The 21431-nt window shown below is 36.4% G+C and overlaps 1 protein-coding gene across 1 annotated transcript; it reads left to right on the top strand.

The window, feature by feature from the left end:
- The first annotated feature begins 12371 nt into the window (after positions 1-12371).
- On the top strand, positions 12372-20102 carry LOC132267067 (derlin-2.2). Its single transcript, XM_059768120.1, has 6 exons — positions 12372-12595; positions 13017-13116; positions 16823-17037; positions 17151-17234; positions 18505-18558; positions 19640-20102. Exons 1-6 carry the CDS (start codon positions 12497-12499, stop codon positions 19820-19822), a joined length of 735 nt encoding a protein of 244 aa, XP_059624103.1. The 5' UTR covers positions 12372-12496; the 3' UTR covers positions 19823-20102.
- Positions 20103-21431: the final 1329 nt, after the last annotated feature.

Below are 21431 nucleotides of genomic sequence, written 5' to 3'. Positions count from 1 at the left end.
CCGAACGAGTATTTGGTTGGATTAAGCTTCATACCGTACCTCTTCAATACCCGGAACACATCTTGCAAGTGTTTTAAATGATGATATTTCTTTTACCACCATGTCATCAATATAGGCCTCTAAATTCTTTCCCATTTGACTTTTGAAAATCCTACTGACCAGTCTCTGGTAAGTTACTCTAGCGTTCTTTTGTCCGAACGGTATGACTTTGTAATAGTAGATCCCTCGTTCGAATACAAAAAAAGTTTTCTCCTTATCGTCTAGATCCATGGGAATTTGATTGTAGCCTAAGTAATCATCCAGAAAGATTAGCCGTTTATATCCATTAGTGGCATCCACCATTTGATTAATTTTTGGTAATGGAAAACAATCCTTTGGACAAGCTTTGTTTAGATTGGTGAAATCAATACAAACTCTCAATTTTCCATTCTTCTTCTGTACTATAACCATATTTAAGAGCTAAACCGAGTACTGAACTCTGATGAACCCTTTTTTATAAATTTATCAATTTCATCAACTATGATTTGATTGTACTCTGGGGCGAACCTCCTTTGTTTCTGTCTTACAGGCTTGGCGTTCGGATCTACATTGAGGGAATGGCGAGATACAGAGGGATTGATTCCTGGTATATCTGAATGGCTCCAGGAAAACACATCTGTGTTATGGGACAGGAAATCAACTAACTGTTGTTTCTCATCCTTTGAAAGCCCTAACCCTACGCTTGTGGTTCTGTCTGGCCTATGAGGATCTATCTGCACATTAACGAGGGGCTCTTCGGTAAGAACCAAAAGCTCTTCCTCCTCCCCAGTCTCTTTGGGTGGAGGCTCCTGTAATTGCTATCTTGGGTTATCAGATCAAACTGGAGCTTTTCTCTTCCCAGCAACTTTCAGCGTTACAGAGTAACACTCCTTGGTAGCGACCTGGTCCCCATGGATATCAATCACCTTACTTCCATTCGGGCTCAAGCATCTCATCACCTGGTGCAGAGTCCACGGGACACCCTGAACCCTGTGAATCCACCATTTTCCCATCAAAAGATTGTAAGACGGATGGATCTTGACGACCATAAAGCTTTTAATCAGATCTCTTTCAGTAGCTTATACTAACAATTCTAGAATACCAATAGGTTCCAATCGCTTCCCATCGAATCCCAACAAAGGATTTCTAGTGGGTTTGAGCTTTTCTGGCTTGATCTCGAGCCGGTCAAACGTTATCCTTGGCATGACATTCGTGCTGCTCCCCGGATCAATTAATACTTTTCGCACCAAGCACTCTGCCACTGTCAAGCTAACGACCAGAGGATCTTCATGAGGGATCCGAACTCGCAGCAAATCCGTTCTATCAAACTTTATCTGAAACGATGCTGGAGCAGAGCATTTACACTGCCTATCTTTTTCTTCATTTGCGTTTGACGGAGGTGATGAGTGCTGAATATTGTATATTCGAGCCCCTAAATATACGTATGTTAAGGCCTAAAGTGATACTTTTATCCATAGTTAGACTGATTTATGTTTAATGTGTGTTTATAGGTACTTTCCCAGAGAAATAGTTAAAACCGAGACTTTATGATGATATCAAAGCTTACAGAGTCGTTGCCGGTCATCCAGAGCAAGCTAAGAGCTTAAATGGTGAGGTTTGGAAGAATTCAAAAACCAGAGCTTGAGCCCAATTCCTGAGCCTCGAGCCTTGCAAGAATAAAAAGAAGAAAAGTTAATAAGGCATTGAAGTTCGAGCCTTGTACCTTTAGAGCTCGAGCCCTAATAGAGGGTGCTCAAGCCTTACCTCAGGGTGCTCAAGCCTTGGCCCTCAAGCTCAAGCACAAGGCGTCGGAATTTGAAGAGTTGATTTAAGGGAAGAACCAAGCTCCCAGGACCTCGTGCCAGACCTCAAGGATCGAGCACTATCATTTAAAGCTCGCGCCTTGAGTACCTAAAGCTCGAGCCTGGTACCTAGTGCTCGAGCCCAAGAAGCTTGGATCAACCAATGTTAAAAGAGATGAATCCTAAAAATATTCTAAGTATTGAAGGAAAAGACGTTTCAGAAAATAGTTGAAGAAATTTGGCTAAGTGTCAAAGTGAAGATTGAACATCATTCCTTGAAGCTCGAGCATTAATCCAGAGAAACTCAAGCCTTGTTCCCAAAGCTCGAGACCGAACCTCAAAGCTCGGGCTTTACTTCCTAAAGCTCGAGCTTTCCATGATAGATTAGATTTCAAGTTACGGGATTATTCATTTTCAAGTCGTATTTCACTCCAGATGGGCCAGATGACCTAAAAGCCCACCAGATCTTTATTTTCTTCTATAAAAGAAGGCATAGACCTTGATAGAAGGGGGTCCGAAATTCCAAATCCTTTCTCTCGTTTTATTTAGAAGGCTGATACTATGGTGGCTTTTAAGGTTTCTATAACTTTAGAAGGTGAAGATCTCGAAAAGAGAAGTGTCATCCGTGACGATAGAGATGACTACAACACAGATGATATTCGACATCGTCATGAGTAGTTAATTTCTCTCTTAGGGCACTGATGTAACCCAATCTAGTACTATGGTTTGATTGTTTTAACTCTGCGATATTTTTAATATATTATGTTTTTGACTATGAGCAATTGAGACAACTCAATTGGATTTAATGTTTTAAATAGTTTTCGAATTATTATTACTTTGTCTTGGATATAACTGTTCGTTTTCTATTCTCAACCTATTCTTATTAGACGGTATCTAGCGGAGCCCTGCCGGATATAAGAATGGGGGTAATGTAATAGTAGTCTAACGTTTTTTATAAAAGAATGTTTTCATAGTCTATACTTAGGAAAGATAGATTGTTTACAAAGTAATTAAAGTAGTTAGAGTAAGTAGGTGGATAGTCCATGCTAACTGCAGATAGGTTATAGTTAACTACATTTTATAAAACATCTTTCTTTATTGAGTTCAATTCATTTGAAATACAATGTGATTAAATCCCCAGAGTTGAAATAGTTAACCATAGTTACAAAGACTGTGATGAAGTTAAAGCCCTAAGACCTTTCTCTCTGATCACTCTAGTTTAATTTTAGTTTACTTTCAGTTTGTAATTGTGACAACCAATCAATCAATTCAATCAGTTACATGTAAATTACTAATAAAAATTAGTTAAAAGCAGAACATAATAACTCATCTCCCTGTGGGTTCGACACCCTCTCTATAGTGCTATCCTACAAGGATCCGTGCTGTTGCGAGTGGTTAATTTATAAGTGGTATACAAAAACACACAACAAGAGGTGAGTTCGGAGCAGTTCTTCTGATTCCTCGGTCGGCTCAGGTCGGCCATGAATTGCATTTATTATCCGAACAGGTTGAGCGTTGTGGTAGTTCGGCTTCTGATTTCTTTTCACTTGTTCAGCCAGTCGATTCTGCTATACTGCCGACCTTTGAATGTATCCTGTGAACTCTCCCTTTGCTATCAGCATCTCCACTTGCCTCCTTAAGTTCCTGCATTCATTAGTCTAATGACCAAAATCACTATGGAAAACACAATGTTTAGACTGATCTCTCTGTTCGAGTGGTTGTCTAATTGATAGGGGAGAACGAAACTTATCTTTGTTTTCTTGATACAACCTTACCAAAGTGACTTTGAGTGGAGTGACCGACTCCTCTTTTTTAGGCCTCTTTTCTGCTTTTCAGGAGTTCTGACGCTGTGGTGGAGCTTATTTTTGTCGGATCTTTGTTTTGGACTTCTCCTCCGTCGTGATCATGGATGTCTTTCTTGCATTGGCAGCTTCTTCTTCTTCTTCCAAGCGCACAAAACCATCAACTCTTTCGTTCAGCTCGTCCATAGTTGTTGGTGTATTCACCACTAGACTTGTGTGGAATGGTGTCCCTCGTTTCATTGCTAGTTTGAATGCTTGAACCACTATGGATGGATGACATTTTATTACCATGCTCTTGACGAGGTTGAACCTGGTGAGGAAAGCTTTGAGACACTCATCTTCATGCTGTTTCATTGTAAACAGACTTGAAATATCTTTGGCTGTGTAATACCCCGTATTTTTAAAGAGTTTATTTAAATTAATTCTGTATTGGGTTAATTATTTAATATGTAGATTTAGTCACCTATTAATTATTTATGCTAAATTATGAAATTTATTTTATTTATTTGTGCATGTAATATTAAATATATGTTCTTTATATTATAATGTTAGTTTATATATTTTATTGGTTATGTTTTATATTAATTAATATTAGTTAATTAAAGTAGTACATGTTTCTTGTAATGTCTTATTACGTAGATAGGATTGCATTTACTGTTTTATGATGTTATGTCAAATAACTTGACTTAAGTTGCATTGCCTTAACTTAAATTAGGTAGAAATGTTTTGGTATTTATTATAAGTTAGATATTTGTAATATTTATATTATATAAGTTAGTATATATATTAGTTAGCTTTGGTTGATGAGAACGGAAGATATAAAAATTAAAATAACAGAGAGTCATTTTAGAAGATAGAATGAAAGAAAAAGAGAGAGAAAGAAGCTTGGACCGGTGTAGGTTGTAATACCCCTAATTTCAAAAGGATAGTCATAGTATTTATTAAATTGTTTAAATTGCATTTATTTTTATTATTTATTTTTCATTAGCTTGTTTTCTTTAATTGTCTTTTTATTTGAATAATTGTTAATTGTTTTATTTTGTTTACTTAATTGGAATTATTTGTTTAAGTAGTTAATTGTATATTCTTGCATTAATTGGAATTAATTGTTTAAGTGTTTTTAATTAATGAGTTGTCTTTTACTATTTTACCTGCTATACTTATTTAATTACTTAATTCAGTGTGTATTTATTTTTCTTTATCGTAACTTAGGGTTTTGGGTTTTAATGTAGCCGACTCATAATTAGAACGGGAATAGGGTTTGCTTACTTGAAGCCTATAAATACATAAGACCATTGGGGTTTAGGGTTTTAGAGAAACGTAAACTTAAGTCTGTGACATAGAGAGATACAGAGGAGGAAACACAGAGTGACCTTGGGTGCTTAACAATGCAGTTCAAGGAGGAAGGAACATGGTTGTTTCTGGGTAGAATCAAAGCATCGGAGGAGTAAACCTGCAGTATAAGACACTAACGTAACATTCAGAAACTGTGGAATTAGAGTTTCAAATCTGAAACTCAAAGGCAAGTCACTATTCTTCTCCTTCCCTTTAATTCGTGTTCTGTGCATGCCTAGTTAGGCTCCAGGGATTAAATAAAAGCTAAAATGGATTCAACCAAGCATGATCACAAGTCTTTTATGTAGATATGAAGTTTTTATTTTGATCTCGTTGAATTAACTGGGTTGCATAAGTTTGTGATGTACTGTTATTTAGTTACTCTCGTTGTTTACGTATAAGCTTTGTTTAATAGGGATTAATAATGGATTGGATGTCTGACAACTAATCTAAAACTGAGTTTGAACCCTAGAACAAGTTCTTAGATCAGTTTTTGTTTTCACTAAATTAATTTGTATAAATCTGTTGTAAGTTGCTTGAACTTTCTAGTGGAGGTTCTGTAATCATGGCTTAAGAACTTATGTGTTCTTTTCATGTTAGGATTGAATTTCAGTGGTTTAAATTTTTCTAGGACTAAGTTGAACCTAGAATGAAGGTTAAAAACATTACAGAGGCTTTGAGCTTCGCCGGAGGCAGAGAAGTTGAACAGTTTTCGCACAACGGGTCATAGGGGAGTAGAGCCGGCTCACCACAAGGGTGGAGCCACCTCTACAAGAGGTAAAGTCAGCTCCACTTGTGGTGGAGGCGGCTCCACCAAGGGGAAAGGCGGCTCCACCTGTTGTGGAGGCAGCTCCTCCCCTTGTTTTGTGATTTTTCGTGTTCTGGGTTGATTTTGGGCCAGTAGGGATTGGTTTAAGGGTTTTCAGTTATTGTGAATAGTGTATATACCTGTTACAAACATATAAAGATTTCTGAGAAACATGTTAATTACTGGTATGTTGAAATATGAAAATTTAAAGGGTTAAACAATAATACCTGTATGTGGAAGGTTGGATAATAACTTGAAACTTCTTACTGTTTTTCTAAACGAGTTTGGTTTCTTTGCATGATTTAATATGGTTAATCATGTCTCAGTTGTGTTATAAGCATATAGTTATTTATCTGAAAAAAAGTATGCTTAGATGGACGTAATTGATATTTAATTCTATTGTTTGATTTCATCAAATACGATACTGTTGTGGAGGCATTAAATGTGTAAATCTTATTTCAGTTATATCAAAGATTGGAATAGGAATTCTAAATGTTATATTGAATGCATAATTTTGTCATACACTTGTTAGAATATAATTATGCTAATTCTGGAGTAGGGTTGATAAGTAGCTATTATCGTTTTTGTCAACTTGATTAACTGGAGGATTGTATGTACTGGTATGGGATGGTGACATACTAGGTACGGACTAGTTCAAGCACTACGTTCTACTTACTTTGGATTAAGGTACGGATTAACCATATAGGTTAAGTCCATCACCTACTTGTGTCATGTCAACAAAATAGTTGGATGACTTAATATGGTTTCAGGACGGATGATTATACATATACTAGACCACTACACAGATGGATGGTATTTTGTATTAGGAGGAGTACGGACTTTATATATTTATTATATGGTACTATGGTATGAGCTGGAGTCTCAGGACCATGGTTAGGGCGCGTATGTCGCCTAGGATGGATAATTGGACATAGGTGTTGTTCCCTGGTAGGTTTAGGTATACATAACCACATTATTATACGATTTGCATGGTATCTCTACTTAGGCTGAGACAGATCTACTGGACTAGTGAGCGTCCTATAGTGTGTACTATATATATACATATGGACTACTCTAGATATTGTTGAGTCTTCCTAGGATGTATCTGCGTATCGGATTACTGTTTAGATCATAGTAGAATAGGACTTGCATGTGGGCCTGACCCACTCTCTTATTTTTCAGGTGTTCGTCAGTTGCAAGGTTAGAGCTTGGATATACAGAGCAGATACAGACATTCATTCCTCCAACTACGTAGGAATCTTTTCTATGTTTACCTTTAGTTTCTATTTAAGATGTTTAGTTTCTTTTGGAATTTTTAATAAGGGGTCCACTGGATGAATTCCCGAGTTATAATTTATGGAGTTTTGGAGTTTGGATTTAACAGATTTCAGTAATTATATTTTGAGGATTTTAATTTAGCATTCCTTTAGTTATTAGTTTATTTCTTATTTCGTTTTTGTATTCTGTGTTAAGTTACATATTAATTATTTGATATCCCTCGGGTTTGGGCATAGGCCTGATCAACCTGTGTCTCGGATCCGAGGGGTATCACATAGGTGGTTTTACCCGATTATGCGCAACCGGCGGATTTGTTTCAAATCCTAAAGGCAAGTTATTATCTACTTTTCCCCTTTGAATCCATAAATTATTCAATTAATTTATTTCGGCTATTTAGAGGTTAGAAACCATGCTAGGAATTTTAATAAATTAATTTTTAGTTTATTAAAGTAATGAGATTTTAATTATTAAAGGTGTTAGATAATTGTTTATTAGCCTATGTAATTAAAATATAGCTAAAAATAATTATTTAAGGCTTTAGGGATTTTTTAGAATTTTCTAAGAGTTTTCAGGAAATTTCTGTAAATTCCGGCGAGACTCTAGCGAGGTTTCCGGCCACCGGCAGTGAGGAAGGTGACCGAAGTGATCCGACGTGATGAAGCGCACAAGGGTTACTATGCGCATGCATCAACAGCCGTTAGATTTAATAGCAATCAGTAGATCAATTGCATGTAATGCAGAACATTGTATCTCGATGTACACGCATCAACAGCCGTAGGATTAATTTAGGATCAGTAGATTAATCTAGTGCAGCACGCCCACGGAGACTTAATGCAACTAACGAACCAGGAAGCGCCACGTCAGCAGGGAGCATCAGCGCGCGCGTGGCAGCGCGTACAAGCGTAGCTGACTCCAAACACGCGTGTGAGCGCGTGTGCGTGTGAGAAAACTTAGGCCGCGCGTAAGGAAGCTCTGGGAGGCGCGTGAGGGCGCGTGTGGGACCTTTACAGCTGCTGGAAAAGTCCAGAATACCCCTAGGGACTGTTTTGTAATTTCCAGAACCTTCAACTTGCATTTTTAGGCCTCGGGTTGGTATTTTCGGGATTAACGGGACATTAAATTATTATTTTATTACCCGTTAATTATTATAATGTCCAATTAATATTTCTAAACATTAATTGTATCGTTTACAGTTTGGATCGCTATTAAATAGATGTAATTAATTTAATGACATATTTATTAATTATGTTATTATTTTATTAAATGGTACTAATCATTAACGTTAAATTAAATGATTACATGATTTTATTCATATAAATTGTCCATTATACATTATGTGATTATTTATGTTGTTATGATTATGCTGTGTGCATTTCAGGTACTAAATGGACTGCTTAATAAATTATGTCGCATTTAGATTATATGGATGTGTTGCCATATAGAACCATGTGAGCTGACTAATAAGTTGAGACTCATTTATACCTATGCATTCGTTGCCATAGACAGATGTGTGACTGTCGGGGTATGTGGTTTAATATTATTGGCATGTGTTGCCTAAGTGATGTGCTCAGTATATTCATTAGTACCTTGAGATGTGTTACCACTGTGTATGACTTATAGTCTGTGTTGTCAGTACTGTGCACCTTGTATTAATAGCTGATTTCCCAGGTAGGGAAAGGAGACACTTAACCACCTCGTGTGAGTCTAAGTGATCACCGTCTATTCTGGTTGAGGTCATATTATACATTGTGTAGTTTCATTAGGGTGTATACAGATATAGTATATTTCTGAATAATAATGATTAATTTATTTGATTATTTGATTTGGGTTATAGTAGAAAGGATTTGCTTGTGGGTTTAACCTACCATTGTTGTTATTTCAGGACACGGTCAGTACCCGTTTCAAGGTTGAGGCTTAGCAGTGTGGGACCACCATCCGAACTCATCTACTCTTACGGTCTTGTTCAAGGTAGAAGTTTTATGTATTATTTTGATTTCAGTTTTATTTATTTCCGACGTTGAACTTTCAGGTTATATTTAGGGATCCTTGACATATGATTTCCAAGTTGTATAAAGGAGTATTGTATTTAATAAAGGATGGATGGATGTTTTAGTATTTAGTTTTCTTTTCTTGTCTAAGTTCTTCTATCATTAGCATTTTGTATTCCATGCTTGTATATTACCGATTGTTTTTTATATCTCTCATTTTTCGTATATAAGCCTGATCAACTTATGCGTGGAAAATATCGGGGTGTCACAGTTGGTATCAGAGCATTCTAGATTCGAGTGTCTTAGGGATCTGTGGTTACTATACTTCCGCGTTGTGTATTCTGATAACTAGAGTCTAAGTAATAGGGTTCTTTGTACTCTTTTAGTCGGTCCATTATAATGTACTGACGTTAGATTTTTCTAATTCGACAGAAGGATGGTTAGACGTGGGACTAGGAGTGCGAACAGAAATCACAGTATTTCCCCAAATCAAGATGAGAATTAGGAATTTACTCCTCAAGTTGTTGATATCATTGCACGAGCTGTAGCAGCAGGAGTAGCATCTGCTTTACGAAACTAGCAACTTCCTCAGATGGAACCTGCTACTGAACCGGTAGCACAGCCAATTTCATGGGACAAATCTCGTCACTCGTTTATCCGAGGGAATCCACCATCATTTGCAGGGCCCACGGATGTCATGTTAGCATATCAGTGGAAATAGGAGAGCGAACGTCATCTTCTGATGGTAATCTGTATCGAAGTGCAGAACCAGATGCTAACTACTTTTATGCTGATAGGGAATGCGTACCTTTTGATTAACAGACCTCATGTCCAAACTTTTATAGTCATACGTGGCCATTGACGATCGGTAAGGAGGATCGAACGACCTTTCCTCCGTTAACTCCCTCTACCATGACGGTGTGGCCTTATTGCGACCGAACTCCACAATTTCTTCTCATCTAAGCCTCTCACGGTATGGATCGATCTCCATGAACTTTCTCTTCTAATCCGTTCGCGATGTGGATCCAAATGGACAGATCCATCCCGATCTTCTACAAGGTGAACATTTGGCTGAATATCGTCGAGCCTGATTTCTTCGCGATGGAAATCCATGTGAACGTTCCCTTTCTGTTCAACCTGGTGAGCAACATTCGTTTGCACAACTTTTTCGCCTACCGAAGGCGGTCGTGGAATAATCGGAACTTCTCAATGCTCCATTCCAGCTCTCAATTCCGCATTCTCTCTTCTCAAAGCTTCAATCATGCTTATCAATTCGTCAAGCTTTGTTTGCTGGTCATTCTCCTGTGGATTGAAACTTTCACCTCATATCATCATTCCTGATCGGAGCAGAGTCATCAACCGTGAATTCTTGATCAGACCTGAACTCTGCTAATGCGAATGCACTAAATCTGGTCTCGGACTGGCTGAATTTCGATCTCATTCGGTTGGATCTAAATCTTCACTGCCGTGAGCTCGTCAGATTTGGCTCCGCAAAATAAATGGCGATTGTGCAGATCCGACTCCAATGTCCAAAGATCAATTAGAACCAAGCCTCTGCAAGACAGATCATAATCTCACCGATCTGAATCCAACTTCCAGAGATCAAGCTTCTACTTCATGAATCAATCTTGATCGATTCCCACAGACGGCGCCATTGAAGATACAAGAATAGTTTTACACTTCAAGAAATTTTTAACACCTTTTCCCTCTATTTTCAGTCTATTTATAGACTGCTACCAACATTCTAGAAGCCTTCATAACTGATTCTTCACACTGGGCTGATCCTTTGGGCTCATTACGGATATGAGCCCATTTCTTTAGCTTTGAGAACGGGCTTCTAGATTGATCTTTCGGTCTTGGGCCCAATAAGTGATGGTTTGATTAAACAAAATGTTCTTTCCAGACCCGTTTCCAGTAATCTGGGTTGTGCCTGGCCCAGGTTATTTTTGGTATCCTCAAGAGTCTTTACAATTTGGATAGGCTATATTTTATCGTTTCTTTGAAGAAGCGACATCTGCCATTTATTTACTACCCCTTCTTGCATCTCCCACACTGAGACTTTGTTAACTGACTCTGATGTGACCAAGGGTGATGACGGCGTTGGTCTTGCCTGGTGGTTGCAGTTTTGGGGTGGAGAGTAAGGTTTGGAAGAGGCATTTTTGAAAAAGTAAAAGGGTAAAATGGGCATTTTATTAATTGAAAGTTGTTTTTGCACAAATTGAAAAGAATAAGGGTATTTTTTGCATAGCTTTTTAAATAGGGGGTAAAAGTGCTATGAAATGTATACTTTAGGGGTATTTTTTGCACTTACCCCGACCTATATATGGTGCAAACTCGAATTAGAGGTGCTACAATTTCGAGTAAACTTAAGTTATAAGGTTTTGCAACTTTAACTGTAGTTTTGTAAATTCAACTAAGCTGAAACATGGTTAAGAGGTATTTATCAATCCATAAGATTATACACAAAAGAATACAAGTCAAAAATTTGTATTCCAGAGGATCTCTAATGGTTGTGAGCTAAGGTCCCGTTTAACATGCGTTTTGTTTCTTCTGTTTTTGTTTTTGAATTGTTGGAGTGTCGATTTTGGCAATAAAAGCATGTTTGGCGTGATCTTATTTTATTTTACACAGTGCTAAAATATTTCGTGAATAATTGTCCAAAACCAAAATACTAAAAAGCTAATTTTTTATTTTTATTTTTATTTTATTTTAACAACTATTCATGGCCTAAAATCATAACCAATAGCGCAACACGGGGCTTAAATTTTTACAGCAAAATATTGTTCTCAAACGTATTTCTAATTTTTTTTCAAAACATTCCTATAATAAAAATATTGTTCCTGTTTTATTTTAAAAAAAAAAAGCAAAACGCTTAAAATAAGGTGTGTATCAAATGAGCCCTAAGCGTGCTTATCCGGAGACTTGGTAGTTGGTTGTTCTTTCATATTTGAATATTTGTTTTACGAACCGTATGAGATGGGCCCACAGAAATTATATCCACTCGATCAAAAAAAAAAAAAAAAAAAAAAAATGTACAATCAATTAAAGCATTCCTTCACGCTGGTCCACAGTTATATGCCGTGAACGCCGGCATAGAAGATGAGATGTTCTAGTCCACTGTTATATGCTGTGAACGCCCGCATAGAAGATGACATGTTCTAATCCATACACTCCCACTGTGTCTCTGACATCACTACATGTCACTCAGAGTAGATGATTGGTCATTACTTATTATTCAATACATATTGTTGGTTCGTGTTTGCTACGCGATAACAGTTCGCGTGCTTTGTAGAATTCCCGTACAAAATTAGAACAAATACAAAATATAAAAATTGTTCTTTTATCCCTTACTTCTTTCCTGTACAGTCCTAATCCAATTCTCCCCTCCTCTCTCTCTCTATACATCTGTATCTACATAAAAGGGTTCTGATTTTAGAGTTGAATTGAATCGGAAATCGGAAAGTAATGGCTCAAGCAGTTGAAGAATGGTACAAGCAGATGCCTATAATAACCCGTTCCTATCTCACTGCTGCAGTTGTCACCACCATCGGTTGCTCACTTGATGTATGCCTTCCCCCTCTCTCTATATATGTATACATGTTTGTTGGTATAGATATGTGTGTATATAATGATATGCAATAATATCATCATTGTCATCTTTGCTTTGATCCCAATTGAATGGACTGGTCAAATAAACTATCTTCTTCCATGCCCTTTCTATTTCAAACCAACCATTGTATGCAGTAATATAGAGTTATAATTCTCATGTCTGATACCTTTCTTATTTTATTTTATTTATTTGGTAATTCCATCGTCTGATAGTTTCTAAGACCGGTTCAATGCAATTGGGTAATGATCCTTTGGGGTTTATTTCAATTTGTTTGTTGTGAGTATTTTTTTAAAAAAAATAGAGTTTTGCTTTGTTGTTTTTCCATCTATGATTCTATGCTGATTATATGCTTACAATTTTTTTTTTTTTTGGCAGATAATCTCTCCTTACAACTTGTACTTGAACCCTAAACTTGTGGTCAAGCATTATCAATTCTGGCGACTCATCACCAATTTTCTTTACTTTCGGAAAATGGGTAATTTGTTTAGCTTGTTGACCTTTAAATGATAGTGGGTTATGTTCTTTAGAATGAAATGGTTTTTGTCATAGTTATTGTTCATTTTATTTTATCAGATTTAAGTTGTTTGACAATCTTCAACAACTTTGTTTGGACCTTCATGTTACTCTTTATGATATCCTTTAGTGTTGGAACTTAGCCCGTTATTACTTTTCCCAATCTTTTCAATCAAATGGCTTCACATTTAAATCACCGTTGATCTCGATTTGGTAGATAATCTTGCATGGATTTGGTAGTACTTACATTTATGTTTCTTTCTTTCTTTCTTTCTTTTTTTTGGAGGGAAGGGGGAGGGGGAAGTCCTCCACAACAGTTGCAAGGTTTCTTTCTTTTATTTTTGTTCCTCTAGTTAGATCCGGAAATTTTTTTTTTTCTTTAATTTGCCAAAAGAAGTTTTGGTTGGTTTCAGCATTCGAACCAAGCAAGTTGAGCTAGGGTTTTGCTTAAAAATGATGCTCAAAGCCTGATTACCTGGCCTCTAATAGTTTGAACCAAGCCTAAACTGAGCCCAAACACATGAAAGGACGGCTTGACCTGGCTCTTATGCTCCCCTAGAAGCTCTAATTCTTCCCTTGTGTCTTCTCAAACTTTGTGGATTTTCTACTATTAAAAAAGAATCGAAAATTAGTAACAAAAGGAATGGATTTTTCATGTGGTTCAAATTTTGAGAATAAGCTGAAGATAAGATGGTTTGTTTGGAAACAACATTTTATCTTATTGAATTTCTTAAAAAAAAGAATTTCATTTTTTATGTAGTTCAAATTTGAAGTATAAGCTGAAGATAAGATGGTTTGTGGGGAAAGACTGGAAACAACATTTCATCTTCTTGAATATCCTACTAAATTTTAAAAAAAAAATAGAAAAAAAGAAAAGAAAAGTAAATTAATAAAAAGTAAATAGCATGGTCAATTTCTATGTCTATCTAATTCCATGTAATTATTAAAGTGAACATGCTAATATCACCACTCCTTTGACTTTATTTCTGGTAAAAAGAGGGGTTTATAATGCTAAATATATTTTTGATATATCCATTATGGAATATACATTTCACTTACCCTTTTCTATTATGCGTAACTTGTGATAGTCAAGTGGAGCAATAAGAAGGAACTAAGAGGTCAAAAATACCATCTATTTCAGAAAATGTGATTGCTTCTCCACCCTAGTAACCTTTTGCCATTGAATTTGGATGCAAAGATCCCCTGTTTTCTAGATTTCACATATAGCATTCAACTTTTCTAGGTCATAAATTTTGTAGCCCCTATTGATTGGTGTTGAGGATTTGAATATTAAAGTTACACCCTCTCTAATAGCTCAAGTTTTTAGAGTAGATAATAGTTGACATGGTATCAGAGAAGGCAAGGTCCTAAGTTCAAACATCATGATCACCCTGCTAATTAAAATTGACACATGTTGGACCAAAAAAGAAGGTCACACGTGAGGGGGTGTGTTAGAGGATTTAAATATTACCCTATCTAATAGCTTAAGTTTTTAGAGTAGATGGTTTTTAATAATGGTTAATATTAAAATTCACATATTTTTGACCATTAGACTTATTGAATGGTTCCTGCAATATCGAAATTGGATTTTAAAAGGTTGTTTGACTGTGTCCATGTTTTTCTTAAGATAATCTTTGTTCATATGCTGAGATTTGTTGCAACTGGTGAAGATTTTGGCTTTTATTAAATAACCAAACTCATTACAACCTAATTAAGTCCTATATAGTATATCCTAATTATTTATTGATAATGTCAGTTCAGCTTACTTCTTCATGTAAACTATGCAGAATGCTTTCACCATCCTACCATATGTTGGATTTTGTTAACATCAATAGCATTATGTTCTCTCACTTTTAATCATTACACTTTTCTGGCCATCCTCTTTTCCTTGTAGGACCACCTACAGCAAAGCACTCCTCTTTACTGTCCAACGGCTTGCTTACATTTTCTTTGGTTAATGCTACCTCTGGCTTCTTAAAAATGCCTTAGGTTTCTTGTTCTATCTTTTCACTAATTGCTACTAACTTACTAAGAGCCATTCCCTTTTAACACCTCCTTCATTTTTCCTTGTTTGATGGAATTGTTTAATGACTGTCCACAAATGATATAAAACATGGGTAATAATGTTGCTATCATATAAGTTTTATTGTCTAGTTCTATGTTCACATTTCTTGCCTTCTGGGGTTCTTTATTGTCCCCAATTTTCGTGGTTGTACTAAAAAAGTATAGAAAATCGTTCTTGTTGTATATTCTTATATCTAAGCTCATATTTGAAAAAATCTGTTTTCTTCCCCCTCTAGTAAAAGAATGCATTAGTGCACTACTAAGTAAAGGTTCCTATTTTATTGACACTAATTTTATTCTCCTTTTTACAAAAATCAATTACAGAACCTCTTTAACAGGTGAAAATATTTGGTGTGGTGGCAGATAGATCAATAAGCATGTGAAAACAAAATTTCTTAAATAAAGCCTTGCCCTAACATTTTGGGTAAGCCAAAAAGGGCTTTGACAAAGGTAGGTTTTATGCTGGTTAACTAGTACATAAGCAACTAATTAAAACCTATTTTTGCGTGTAGTTTTAGAGTGTGAGTCATTAATTTAAACAAAAGTAATTATATACTTGACACGACTCCTCTTCACATGAGAGAGATTTCCTTCCAACTGTGGGTTCAGAGTCATAAACCAGACACAATGATGATGATACCACATGTTCAACCGTCATAAAAACCAAGGATGCAACCATCATTTACTTTTGGAGATGAAAAACTAAAGAGGGAAGACTAGTCAACTTTTCTTCTCATATAACTTAATCTGTTGAGCGACTTATTGAACATAGAAACCCTAGATACATGGAGGAAGGGGGGGAGTGTGTTGTGGTTGGAAGGATTTTGTAGCTGTTAGCCTATTTAACTTTATGATTCGTTTTGTGTAGAGGATGGAAAAGTGGGTGGAAGGAAGTGTAGGAAGGATGGACGAGGTATTCCTAGGGACGGGAAGACATCCTTCCACCTTTTTGTTTGGTTGAGTGGAATGGAGTAGACCTTCCATTGTTTGGTAAGAGGAAGGGAATAAGAGTGTTTATTATTATTATTATTATTATTATTTTTTAACTCTTTAAACTCGCTGTATAATTTGACAAAAATTTGATGTAGGGTAATAATGTCACTTACATTACATCACTTATCCTTCTCTTCCTTCCTGTCTTCCATCCAATTTTGGAGGTATGAAAAATGCTTTTCCTGAAAAAGATGTCTTTTTTATTCATCATTCCTCTCCCTCTAACTCTCCTCTGAACCAAATAATGGAGAATTGCTCCATTTATCATCCCTTCCCTCTTTCAAGCTTCTTATCAAACAGTGTTAACGATATGACTTCTCATTGCTCAGCAGCCGCTCTGCATAGACCAATGAAATGAACTATTTGGTTGAAATTTTTTCTGGACATTCTTAAATAGATAAGATTTTTTTTTTTTTTTCTAATTTGTTGCGATCCATGGTTCATTATTTATGTATATTTTTTGTAATTTCGTGCTTCAATTAATGTTATTTATTATCGTTGAACATATTGCAGCTTACCCAGATATATGTATTGTAATCTTGTATCGTATTTGATATATTGGTCTCACTCATTGATGTTTCCCTAACATGGTTGTATCTCTGTAATGACAGACTTAGATTTTCTGTTCCACATGTTCTTTCTTGCTCGATACTGCAAGCTTCTTGAAGAGAATTCCTTCAGAGGAAGGACTGCTGATTTCTTTTACATGCTCTTTTTTGGTGCCACTGTTTTAACGGGAATTGTTCTAATTGGGGGAATGATACCTTATGTGTCAGAATCATTTGCAAAGATTATATTCCTTAGCAATTCATTGACGTTTATGATGGTAAGTAATTTGTTGTTTACATGGAAGTTTTGTCTATAACTACAGGACTCCGTATGTGTGACTGTTTCCATAGCTTTTTACCTTGTTTCTTTTACTTTTTCCTCACTGTATAGGTTTATGTGTGGAGCAAGCAAAATCCTTATATCCATATGAGTTTTTTGGGCCTCTTTACTTTCACAGCAGCTTACCTTCCATGGGTGAGTGAACCTTAATGTCTCTTAATATAATCTTGTTGCTAGTCTTTTTTTAATGTATGTATTCTTTCTATTTTTTACTATATTCATTTTATATGTTCTTTCGCGTGTCAAATATTTTAAATTTAGGAATTAGCAGCATCCTACTAAGTTGTCAGTTCAAACAGTCTTGGTTAGGTTCATGATAAAAAAAAATGGCTCTTTAATTGGAGGCTAGTGCTACTTCTGTTGCACTTATTAGTTGAATCACACAAAAACCTGTCTAATGACCTCTATAACCCTCTACAGAACATGTATATGGCAAATCTAGACAAATTGTGAAGGTTTAGTAATTTAGTGAAAGTTTTCTTTGTTCATCTCTACACGAGAGGTATGATTTTTGACTTATCACCAAAATAGAAATAAATAAAGTAAAAATAAAATATATAAGTTCTTGTTTTTCCCCGATGAGGTGGTTTAATCATTGATGTACATTTTATAATAATGCATAGTTTGCTCTTTGGGATTGAATTAGCCAACCTAATGATTCTTATTAAGTAAAAAGCTATTACGTTGTATTGGTCTCCATTAATCGAGAGGGACAATTACATAAATAAAATAGAGCCCAAAGAGCCATTGCAGGCTCACTGCTTTGCTGTACCATACATTTTATATACATGATTGATGGATAATTTCTTAAATCATGTCCAAAACAATTAATATTGGGGCCCACTTTCAGTCTGATAGGTCATAAGATTTTCTGTGAGCTTTGTACAATCACTTTCAGGAAGTTTCTCTCTTAGAAGTGTAAATGTTGCATCAAGAGAATTTTCAAGTCAAAAGAAGGAATAACCCATTCAGTGGCTCTGATTTTTAAGTATCTTTGACTCCCCTTAGTGCATCAAGTGAATAACTGGAAGGATAAGTCCATATTGAAGTACAGCCAATGACTTTGTGGTTAAATCTTTCTTTGCTGCACCCATCTATGGGTTATTTTGGTACAAGGGTGCTGCGTTATTGGCAGTTTTTACAGTTGCAGTTTTCCTTTGCTGCACCCATTTATGGGTTATGACAGTGCATCAGTTCCAAGATATTTTAACAGAATATGTAGCTCAAATTAGTGGCAATGTATCGGGAGAAGAGATTTAAACTTATAGACTATTTAAATGTGCCCTTGCAATATATATATATATATATATATATATTAAAATTATTTGGTTGCTTTTCTTATTGAGGACTTCATATATGTTGGCTCTAATTGTGTATAAACCTGATACCATTCCTTCTCTTATAGGTTCTTCTGGGATTCTCTGTCCTTGTTGGAGCTAGTGCTTGGGTGGATTTACTGGTGTGTCTCAAGTACCATTATCTTTTACATTACTCTTACGTTTTGTGTATGATCCACATTCTTAACAGTTCAGCAGAGATTGAAACAATCTTTTTACAATTTCCACAACAAGAGAAATGCAGAAACAAGATCAAAACATTTGATTCAAATCTTAAACAAACCGGAAAGACTGGTTTATTATTGTATGAAATATGTGAGGTGAAGATAACAGAATCTTCATATGCTATAGAAAACACCCCTCCCTGTGTAAACCCATGATTATATTAGCACTTCACTGGCTCTACTCTTCTGAGACAAGGTAATTGAAACCTTTGCAAGTAGCCTAGTGGTATCTTCTCTTGCTCCCAGTGGGGAAGGCGAGGGTTCGAGTCTTAGTAGGGACAAATCGGTGTGTGAGTTTCTTGAATTTTTTTTTTCCTTTTTTTGTTCAAGTACATGCCAGATTACTCTGAATCCTCAAATTGGTAGACTGCAAACTAATGTCTTGGATGCTCAGTTCTTAAAATTATTTTAAGAAATGAATGTTGTAAGTGGAATTTGAGTTGGACAAACATTTTTTGTCTCAATAAGTTAAAGCACCACTGCCCACCCTTTTATAGGTTTATTTTCATTATACACATTTTTTTAAGAAATTTGATTTTCATTATACGGATTTCCAGTTCTTCGAATATATATTACATATGGATTTGCATGAGATCAAATTGCCAGTTATTAGGGTATGTATTACATATATACTTGCATGAGAAAGATCATATATAAACATACATACATACATGTATATAAAAGTAGTGTAAGTGCAATCTACTACACCTTGAGTATATCTGAAACCCGGCTCCTGTTGTTCTTTCGTTAGTATCTACACTGATTTTTTGAGGCTGGTACTAGTAGTAGACGTAATATTTTTTTACTTGTTTGTGTACTTTTACTTGTCAAAAAAAAAAAAAAAAAAGGGCTGGTACAGATTGTATCTTTCGTTAATTGTGCAGTCCTCAAGTGCTTGGCATGCTTAGCTTAGCCATGATCAATGATCGGATGCATTGATTACAACCGTGTTAAACTAATTAACCTTTCTGTGGTGCAGGGAATGATAGCTGGTCATGCATACTATTTTCTTGAAGATGTCTATCCGCGAATGACAGGTCGTCGACCCCTAAAAACACCATCGTTTATTAGATCATTATTTGCAGATGAACCTGTAGTAGTTGCGAGGCCCGCGAACGTGAGATTTGCTGCCCCACCTGTAGAGGAAGTTCAACAAAATTAATCAGATTTTTTTTTTTTTTGGAAACCTAGACCGATGTTTACTGGCCTTTGCTGTTGTTGATATTGTCTCGAATTGTGTGATGGCCAGCCAAAATGTGATGAGTTTTTAGTTAAATATATAGTATGAAAAACTTTTTCAGTGACATGCTAATTTTTACTTGTCATCACTCCTCATGGCTGTGAGAGTTTGAAGACAGTATTTTGTAATTAAATTCTTGACTGGTTCTTTTCTAGTTGCACAAAAAAATGTACAGTTTAGAGTGAGAGAGTTTCCACTTGAATATGGATCCAACCAAATACTCACACTAATAACTTTCCCAATTATTTAGTCGGCTATATAAATCTCATAATTTCCCAATTATAAATCATATTATCTCATTTATCTTTATTAATTCTATCCGAGTTAAATTTGATTTTTACCTCAATATTACTCGTGTAAGTAGCAGAACTTTAGAGGAGGAGGATGAGTACCCTAGTATAAGAAAAGACTTCACCGGCCGAAAGAAAGTCAAAATTGATCTTCTACATGGTGATCTTACCTAACATTTTTTATTTTATTTATTTATTTATTTTTCCCTGGCAAAAGCAAGCCCAACACAACACCATACAAAGCAACAGAACCACCATACAGAACACAACCACAGCAAAACCAACCCAGCACAACACCAAGACAGCTGAACCCACAAAACAAAACACCACCATGATAGACACTCAAAAGAACAGTTTGAGTCGGTAGCCGTAGGCTGAGAAGTCCCAACCAAAAGCGCCAACTGCGTAGCAAAAGACTGCAAAGGAGAGGAGTCGGAGTAAACAGATTCCCTAACATGAGTACCAGCCGAAATGATACCCGCAACACCAAACGAGAATTGATCATTAAACAGACCATCCTGAGGATGACTCACAGAAACCTTTGGTTTCTTCCCATCAACCTTACTAGACCCCGGGTTAAGACCATTCATGAGTGAACGACGCTTACGACTGGTCTTCGCTGGGGAAGAGCCCTGACTATGAGATGAAGCCGAAGAATCCGAAGACCTGCCTTTTCGGGACACAGCTATTCCTTTACCTTTACGTCCACCTTTTGTTAGTTGATCCCATCGCTGCAAACGCAACACTCTTCCTTGACCCTGTGATATTTATGGCACACGTTGAACTGACTCCTCAAAGTGAGCAGATGCAACAAAGCTTTGAAAGGAGGAACCATGCACACCTTTATCAGCCTGGCCATGCACACCATCATCCACCGGAGCAAGAGCTTCATAAATCCCAGGACCCACAACCTCCTTATCCCCTACACGAGAAACCACAACCGGATCATTAGAACATTCGCCATGCCCATCCCTAGCCACCGCCAGCAGATGCTCACCCACAGTAGAGAACTCCCCTTCCACAACAGGCATATTTTCAAATTAACCTTACAATGATGCTTAACCGGAGGGAGACCACCAACCACACCATCTGAATCCTCACCCTCCACATAGAGCTATTTTTTCCTGTTACCAATACCCATAGATTCAACCCGATCACTGTCCGGATTCCAAATGTCCTTCCCGAGATATCCTTCGACACCTAACCAAGGCCCATATTTCGTTAAGTCCCCGGGTGAAAGA

This window comes from Cornus florida, unplaced genomic scaffold (genome assembly GCF_030987335.1).
Source record: "Cornus florida cultivar Cherokee Brave unplaced genomic scaffold, ASM3098733v1 CherokeeBrave_3.0.0_Hap2_Chr01, whole genome shotgun sequence".
NCBI classification, from domain to species: Eukaryota; Viridiplantae; Streptophyta; class Magnoliopsida; order Cornales; family Cornaceae; genus Cornus; species Cornus florida.
The sequence above is the reverse complement of the archived record's forward strand: the minus strand, read 5'-3'. Positions and strand labels throughout refer to the sequence as shown.